Source organism: Chenopodium album, chromosome 16 (genome assembly GCF_948465745.1).
Source record: "Chenopodium album chromosome 16, dcCheAlbu1.1, whole genome shotgun sequence".
Classification (NCBI taxonomy): domain Eukaryota; kingdom Viridiplantae; phylum Streptophyta; class Magnoliopsida; order Caryophyllales; family Amaranthaceae; genus Chenopodium; species Chenopodium album.
Genome location: NC_137849.1, coordinates 36,643,368 through 36,652,581, shown reverse-complemented (window position 1 = coordinate 36,652,581; position 9,214 = coordinate 36,643,368). Strand labels below are relative to the sequence as shown.

The window sequence follows — 9,214 nt, the reverse complement described above, 5'->3', positions numbered from 1 at the left end:
TTTTTTTTTTTTTTTTTAATATATAAAATGGCAAAACTATCCCCATTTATTATATAAAATGGCAAAATTACCCCTCTTTTGTTGGCTAAGAATATGACAAAATTACCCTCTTTTATTGGCTAAAATGACAAAATTACCCTAATTTACCATTTAGGCATATACACTGGATGGCGATGCTCCTGCAGTTCGAGTGAGTCTCGGTTAATATGGCATATTAACATTATAACATACAATGTTAATATGGTGGCATTTTTGTAAATATGAGAGGGGGTTTGTATTATTTTAATGTTTTATTTTTTGCAAGCAAGGTCTCATAATCACGTTTGGTCTAGAATTTGGGAATAAAAAACTCAGCTTTCATCTTCTCGTGCTTTTATCCTCCATTAAAGATGCTCAAGCTTTCGTCCTCCATTGAAATTGCTCAACCATATCCACCGCCACCATATCGAAATTAAAGAAATCCCTAAGAATAAAGGGTAAAACAAATGATATGGTTAACCCCAAAGGGTAGGAAAACTAGGGATTTGCCTCATCTTTGGGGTTAACCATTGTAGCTGATCATTGAAGGTTTCAGTTTTAAAAGTGATGAAGGAGTGATAAATTGATATAGAGATGTTTAATTGTTTGTGAATGGAGCATGGGGGAAGTTGAAGTCGAGCAGATGAAGTTGGAAGGAGGAATTAACGTTATCTACCAAACTTTGTGTTGACGTTTATACCCTAGTCAAGCATACAAATTGACAATTCCGCCCCCATATAAAAGTTCCATGTTAGGGCCTGTTCTCTTCAACTTATTTTCAATTCAGTTCACTTCAATTCTTAATTTCCTTCTCTCATCAAATATTCGGTTCGGTTAAGTTCATTTCAGTTCTGCTTAACCTCTTTATCCTCCAAACTCAAACCCTGCACCCTTAAACCCTCTCAAAGAGACAAAAAAAAAGAAATTTTTGCATACTTTCATTCAAAAATGTCAATGAAATTAATCCAAAAACTCAAACCCACCAAAAAATTTCATGAAATTTCTTACAATATCCTCAATTCATCAAATACCCACCAAAATCGTCAAATGACAACAAGCAAAAGAGTACAAGACAGGAGCAAGAAGAAGCGAGTTCACGACCTTGAAATCGTCACAGAAAGATGGAAAATTTTCTCCAAAATCCATCATTTAATGGAGGTAATCAAATCTGAACCTGAACATGTAATTTCAATTCGTTATCTTGAACAAGAACGCCGTCAAATTAACCTCCCTAAACCCCATAAATTATCTGATTTTCTTCGAAAATCGCCGAAATTGTTTGATTTATATAAGGATAGAAAAGGGACTTTGTGGGTTGGAATGACCCCAGAAGCTGAGGATTTGCTTGAGGAAGAGGAGAGAGAAATTGAAGCACATAGTGATAAATTAGCTGAGTATGTTACTAGGATTTTGATGATGTCGATTGATAAGCGAATTCGGGTTGATAAGATTGCTCATTTTAGGAGGGATTTTGGGTTGCCATTTGATTTTAGGAACAATTGGGTGCATAAATATCCTGATCTTTTTAGGTTAGTTAAGGTTGAGGCAGATGATGGGGGTGTTGATCATGAGTTTTTAGAGTTGGTAAATTGGAAAAATGAGTGGGCAATTACTGAATTGGAGAAAAGAGGGAAGAATTTTAGTGGGGATGAGTTGAATTTGCATTCTCCAGGGAAGCTTTCATTGGCATTTCCAACGAAGTTTCCGCCGAATTTTAAGAAGTTGTTTAGGTTTGGTGGGACATTGGAGCATTTTCAGAAGAGGGAATATTTATCCCCTTATGCTGATGCTCGAAGGCTTGCAGCCGGATCACAAGAATTTGATAAACGAGCAGTTGCGGTTATGCATGAGTTGCTTAGTTTTACACTTGAGAAGCGGCTGGTTACTGACCATTTAACTCATTTTCGACGTGAGCTTGTGATGCCACAGAAGTTGATGAGGTTGTTGTTGAAGCATTTTGGTATATTTTATGTTTCAGAGAGAGGGAAGCGGTTTCATGTGTTTTTGAATGAGGCATATAATGGGCCGGAGTTGATTGAGAAATGCCCCTTGGTTCTTTGGAAGGAAAAGGTTATGAATCTGATTGGTCATAGAGGGAAGAAGAAGAAGGCTGCCTCTTTTGACGAGTTTTCTGATATTGAGGATGAAAACTTGTTCAAGAGTGATTCTGATGATGAGAGACTCCAAGTGAACTTAGAGCAAGAGAGTACATTGGATGGTTTATATGATGATGTGCTTGCAAATGATGCTGAGATGGATATTGAGGAAGTTTCTAGTGCTTATAAGGATGCTTAACCATAATCCTGTCATTATTTACCATGGATGCTTCTCGGCTGCATGCCTAATATTACTGTAAGACTTTTTGAAGTTTGAACTATAGCAATTTTTTACATCAAATTTTATTATTTTAGCTGTGTTGCATTTTCTGTAAGTCTGTAACAGTGTTCGAGTGCTATAATTGGCTTTAGAGTTTAATTAGGTGGCTCATTGGAGATATATATGTATATGTATATTGCTGTGATGGTATGTAGTCTATGTACCATATAATTTTTGAGGGAAGTCTGATGATATGTTATACTCTCATTTCACCTTATACCTACGTCAATAAGTATTTTTCTTGATTCGTTAAATCTACTTTGCAAATTACAACCAGCTAACAGTCTTAGCATATGACTGGACAAAATTTATTTTCGGTGGAATAGTTGTAGCTTGAAGGAGTTCTTTTGCTATGCATTCCTCTTCATAAGTTCTTTTTTATATTCATTGGTCCGATAAAATTTGTCTCACCTTTTCTGCAACTGCCTTGTATCTGTTTCCAAATACCGGAGATATATTTTGATGAAAACCCACCTCAGTTGTCTAAAGTTTGAATTTTTACTCTCTCCAGAAAACTTAATTTTTGAACTTGTCTGCGTGTATACTTGGCTGTATAGTTCTGGTAATAGTTTGCAATTCATGTGGCTATAACTGACCTTAGCACCTCTTCTCTTCTCTTTTACAAACTGCACCTAATACCAGCAATAGTTGTTGAGGAAATAGGCTGTAGAGAAAATAAACCTTATATATGTAACCTTTCTGGAGGACTGAACTGTGATGCTTAATAAATTCTGAAGATAAATAATTTTGCAGTTTACCATAGATATCTTGGAAACTAACAATCTCCTTCTTTCTTGACACGGTTTCTTCATGATTGCATCAGGACGTTTTCCCATTTTTCTGTTTTTTTTTTTACCCCCTCATATCTTTAAGTAAGGTTGGCTAGTTTGCAGGAGTTCTTCTGATTGATATCCCTTCTTGATACCTGGACGTGCTGTCATTTCTCCTAATTCAAAGGTTTGCAAATTTGCTTTGATAAATCATGTACGAAGTGCTATGCAAAGCCAGAGCCCACATTTTTTCACCCTTGAAGTGAGAACGCCTTATCGCTTTCCTTATTTTTTGTTTGCTTATACTCATCATCTGTCACTACCTAATGTCTAAACAAGTAGTTTGAGGATGCTTCCATCATGTGAATGGATGAATGGGTGACCACTTTTGCCTTAAACTTGCTAAGCATCCCATATGTTCTTATCTTGTCATTCCTGCTTTCACATATATTATTCTTGACTTAACTATGTCTGATATTGATCTTATTGATGGGGAACCTTTTCGTCTCTGAATTGTATACTATGGAGTAATTAATTGCTTACTATCTACTCTATGTACATGTTCATCTTTCAATTTTTTTCCCAACATTATTGTTAATAATTATTTAGAAAAAGCCGAATTCAAAATCTATTTCAACTTGGCAGCTCTTTAAATTTATTCTTCATCAGAGAGGTCAAATATTAACAGGCTAATATCATTGGTAATTTTTTGTTTTAAAATGATGCATTTAGTGCACCTTTCCTTGTTCTGTCAACTTCATTATGATACTAGTTTATTGTATAACTATCATACTATGTGTTTCCTTATGAACTCAAACCAGCTTGTAACATTCACTTGTAATTCTGCTGACAGAAAATTGATGGCATGGATGGTTTATAAAGTTGTTTTCTATGCAGTATTCAATTCCATGAATATCACGGCCAATTGACAAATTGGCAAAACCTAGCAGCAGCATCAGCCATCAGGTATTATGAACCTCCATGAATCAACTTATGATTTGTCTTCTTGGAAAACCGAATGGATTTTTCGGGAATTAACTTGGGACTCGTGGAGTTTCTGTACCTTGCTCTGGCTTATGCGTTTGTCTTTAAAGGCCTAGCATTAAATTCGACGCATGTTGGAGTTGAAAATTGATTGATTGGCATACCTTCATTTATGCAGGAACCATGTGTATGCCGTTGTCCTCGATGTTGATGTTTGAACCACCAGATTTGGAGTTAAATATTCAAGCAGAAGATCAGAGTTTGAAGGCTTTACACATTGCCCCTGAGGACTGAGACAACTATCAGCAGGCCTAGCACCAGAGAAAGATGAGTAAACTTTGCCCCTTGTTGCATCACGATTTCCGAATTAACCAACACCAGCTGAGGCCATAGTCACAATTTGCTCTGCTTTCTTGTTAAACATAAATCATTGTAAACAATTTTTACGTGAAATTTATTACATCCGATCAAAAGAACCTGTGTAACTCTCCGTGTGATATTACCCAAAGAAAAAGAAATCGACATAATTGAGCTTTGGATAGGAAGCCAATTTAAACTACTACATCTGTTACATATTAGTTGCAACTTTGGTGTATTATTTGTGAGACATAAAATATTCCAAAGTTACAACTAATATGTAACGGATGTAGTAATTTTAAAGGCACCAATTATTTCTACCAAAATAAAAGCACCAATAATAGGAATAGCCCATGAAAAGCGGGCCCGATACATGGGCCAATCTGAACAAAGTTGTGGGTTCTTGTACCTTTGGACTACATGTTGAAAATATGTGCATTTATTGGAGAACATAAATAGTGAATAGTCTATTCTTAGCTTTCGCTCTAATATTTTCCAACATTTACTATTATTAACACACGGAATTTATTTTAAGTACACTTATAATTTATACACCAAATAAATCAAATACTCTACTTCTTAAAAAAGGTATACATTTTTTTTTTTTTTGACGGGTACATTGTTACGTTATCTATAATTTTGTTCTCATACACATTTAAGATATAATACACTAGAGCAATAGAGCATCGGTACATTAGGTTTATAGGTTTTCTTATAAATTAGGGCAGCCAACGCGCGCGTTGCGCGCGGGGTGGTCAGCCCTTTCGGCTTAATTTTTCTAGGCTTGTGTTTGAACTTCACATGAAGTTAATTACACATGATTTAACAATACTCAAAAGTTAATAAATCAGTAGAAAATGAACTCACATAAAATGCTTCTAGGAATTTAGCTTTGAGTAAAATTAGCTCTATGCAGCTCCACTAGTAGCCTTTTTGTCCACCCTTGATAATTCCCTTGAATTCCTTCTTACTTTCTTCCTCTTTTCACCGGAGTCAGTTTGGTTTTTGTTCTTCCTAATACATCTATTTCGGCACAATCATAAAAAAAAATTTATTAGTCTCAATATCCTTTAAACACAATTATGAGTAAGTTGTTAATTTAATTTAGACCTTCACAAAATAAAGAAAAAAAAACGCCCACATAAAGCAACAATCTTTAGATGTCCAGTGACTAATATTGTCATGTAATTAAATCATAACCCCCATTAAATATAAAAAAATTTAAACTTTATTATTCTATTTTTTTTTAATTTCTAATTAATTGATGGGTCTTTCAAATTCATCTATTTAATGGAGTCATCAAGCCGAGATAAAATTGCTAGAAAGATTGTGAGATAGAACAAAAAAAGGCAAATAGCCAAGTTCGTCATTCTTCTTATTATCATTCACTATTCAACTTTCTGGCAATTAATCTCATTTTCATGTACCCACATTCGATTAACACACCACATCCTTGCTAAAGCCCCTCATTTGCCTCCTCTTAAAATACAATACAATTGCAAATGAGTTTAACAGTACCACTTATATTTGGTAATAAGTATTATAACTTGAAATTAATAGCAAATGGAAACTTGTAGATAATAATCAAATAAATCTTTCACATAAAAAAAATGTGAAAGCTCTTAAAATTATACAAATTAGTACTACAATCCAATATATAGCAGGGTTGAAACTTTAAGAAGCATATTAATTCTATAAATATATGACTTCTTTTTTTTTTTTTTTTTTTTTTGACAATTATGACCAATTGGAAACTAAGTAATTTTGATTTTAATTGTTCTTATATAATTTTGGGATTGTGGAATTATGTACTTCAATGGAGATGGTGAACAAAGATGGAGAAGAAATTAATAGAAAGTAAAAATGTTCAAGAGTAATCAATACTTCAAGACAAGAAGAACTAAGCTCATAAATGGTTAAGAAAAAATAGTACTTCAAGGAAGGTGAACAGAGAAAGGAGGAAGAAAGTTCAAAACTCATAAATGATTAAGAAAATGTAAGGACAATTTCCCAATGAGAAAGTGTATGGACAATTTCCCAATGAGAAAGTGTAAGGAAACTTACAAAATTACATATGGGGGTAATAAGGTAAACAAACATTTTAAGGGGTATAATAATCCGTATACTATTCATAAGAGCAATCTTTTACTTTTTATAAGATAGGGAAATTTAAGCTTCAAACATCCAATATCTATTTTGGAAAAACCTATTTGAGTTGGTATCCTAGAAAATGGATTTCAAACCGGGTATCCAGAAAACTCGAATCAAACAATCAAAATCAAATCAAAATTTTGGATTTTTTAATAATTTACTGACCCTAGTAGTCTATTACATCTTTACTACTCAATTATATGAGTATTAATTGGTACGAGTACTTTTTTTTTTATGACTACCCCACATTTCTCGTCTTCTTTTTCTCATTCTAAGAATTTTATTACGTAGTAATAAGGCTTGCCTTTTTTATTTAATTTTTTTTACAACACTTTTAATACATTAGAAGAGTCATACAAAAAGAAAAAGTATTAGGCATTAAGGCAGGTCCGTAGGTGTTATGTTATACCCGGAGTATTTTCTTTCAATTTTTATATTTGTCTCATTTGAGAATACATTTAAGGAAAAAAAAACATACAAAAACTTGTTAGTTTTGCCTACAATTATCATTTTTTTAGGAAAATTATTCAGAAAAACCTTTTAAAGTGAACTTAAAATTTTTTTGGCCAACACAAACCTGTTTTAATTTTTTTTTTTGTTCAAGACAGCCAAGTGAGACTTTCCGACGTTGACTCACACTTTTTCGGCGTTGACCCCCCTTCTCCCCTCATGTGCGACTCACGTGACTCTTAAATCTTTAATCACACCCCCTTTTCCTAATTCCACTCCCTTTTCCCTCCAATTACACACTCTCTCTCTTGCTCTCTCACCTTTCTCTCGTCTCTGTGAACAAGCCATTGTTGGAGTCCAGTGAATTCGAAGCATTTGAAGGCATTCCCAACTAGTTTTGACCAAAGGTAAGTGCTTAATTTGTCCAACTCTCAAGGTTTCGAAAGTTGATTAGAAATTAGGGTCCCCCCCCCACTTTTTAAACTTTCTCAACTATGCAGCAATTATGGTTTGAGGAGTTGATTTGTGGTGCGAGTGTAGCTATCTTGTTTTTGGGTTGTTGTAAATTGAATAATGCAGCTTCACCTCTTCATTGATGATGTTGCAACAATGGCAGAGAGGGGATTAATTGTCTCGATGCTTGTTCACAGAGAGAAGAGAGAAAGAGCAGGAGAGAGAGTGTGTAATTGGAGTGAAAAGGGAGTGGAATTAGGAATAGGGATGACAATGGGGCGGGTCGGATGCGGATGATGGTACCTCCATACCCATACTCGCTTAAAAATCTTATACCCATCCTTGCCCCACCACCCGTGGCGGGTACAATATCCACATCCATACCCGCCCCACCGGGTACAAGATAGAATCCATCCCCGCCCCATCACCCACTTGGATATTCATACCCACCTCATACCCGCCCTAAAATCGTCCCAAACCCATTGCCATGATGCTCTATTGTATCACATTAATGACAATTATATCAAATTAGGTTAAGAAAATTGGGACTTTCACTATTCAAACTTATTGGGTCTTAGGGGGTATCAAGTTTCATAAATTCTAAACTCCTCTATAAGAAATATGGTGCGAGTATAAGGTGGGTATGGGGCGGGTCTACTCTAAAATCCATACCAGCCCCATTACCTATGGCGGGTACACATTTTATACCCATCCCCACCCCATCACCCGCCAAACCTCCTTCCATCCCCGCCCCACTTGGGCGGGGATGGGGCGGGTCTCCCATTTAACCTGACCCACCGTCATCCCTAATTAGGAAAAAGGGGTTGTGATAAGAGATTTAAGAGTCACGTGAATCACACATGAGGGGAAAAGGGGGGGTCAACGCCAGAAAAGTGTGAGTCAATGTTGAAAAGTCTTACTTGGCTGTCTTGAAAAAAAAAATTTAAACAGGTTTCTCCTGGCCAAAGAAATTTTAAAAGGTTTTTCTGAACAAAATGTTCTCTGTAAAAGGTTTTTCTGAACAAATTTTACTTTTTTTTTATCTCATTTTGAAAATATTAATTTTTTTTTAAATTATCACATATGCACAATTTTACTATTGTTACTCATAAATATATACATTAAAATGGTAAAATAATCTAATAAAACCAACAATATTAATGAACGGATAGGATGGAGTATTACTAGTAAGTATTTTTTTTTTTTTTTTAGAAAGCCACAAAGACGGGGTGAGAATCGATTTCAACATCTCCTAGAATCGAGAGGAAACTCTAACTACTTGAGTCACCAGTAATATGTGAGTGTGTGGGTTTGATTGTGTGACAATAGTTGAAATTTTTCCCCTCTTTCAAAGTTGGACAAAAGTAAATCACCGACCAAAATATTCATCACAAGATGATCTTTTAAATTATATAACCTGAATTAAATAAATTAATTAATTAAAAAATCATAGTACTAGTAGGTCAACTAATATGAATAGGAAGTTGTAGACATGTAGTGCTTGGAAAAATTCCCACAAATGAAGGTAAGAAAATAAAATTGAAAAATAAACCGACTATATCCAAAAAGTAGTCAAAAGTGTCAATTAATTAAACCAAATGAAAGAAAGCAACAATTAAAAAATCATGCATGTATACTTGTTAATTTGTTAAGTA

The 9,214-nt window shown here is 34.6% G+C and overlaps 1 protein-coding gene across 3 annotated transcripts; it reads left to right on the top strand.

Annotated features, from left to right (window-relative positions):
* Window positions 1-906: 906 nt before the first annotated feature.
* On the top strand, window positions 907-4,633 carry LOC145585202 (protein WHAT'S THIS FACTOR 1 homolog, chloroplastic-like). 3 transcript variants are annotated; one of them, XM_081641927.1, is made up of 3 exons: window positions 907-3,426; window positions 4,018-4,130; window positions 4,327-4,633. In XM_081641927.1, the coding sequence occupies exon 1, from the start codon at window positions 967-969 to the stop codon at window positions 2,311-2,313; it is 1,347 nt and encodes a 448-aa protein (XP_081498053.1). In that variant the 5' UTR covers window positions 907-966; the 3' UTR covers window positions 2,314-3,426; window positions 4,018-4,130; window positions 4,327-4,633. The 3 variants fall into 3 exon arrangements, with proteins under 3 accessions (XP_081498053.1, XP_081498054.1, XP_081498055.1); XM_081641928.1 differs by having other exon boundaries at window positions 907-2,370; window positions 4,327-4,629; XM_081641929.1 differs by lacking the exon at window positions 4,018-4,130 and having other exon boundaries at window positions 907-2,370; window positions 4,327-4,629.
* The last annotated feature ends 4,581 nt before the right edge of the window (window positions 4,634-9,214 follow it).

Excerpts from the sequence above, each read along its gene's own strand:
- LOC145585202 (XM_081641927.1), top strand. The coding sequence starts at position 967 with ATGTCAATGAAATTAATCCAAAAACTCAAACCCACCAAAAAATTTCAT.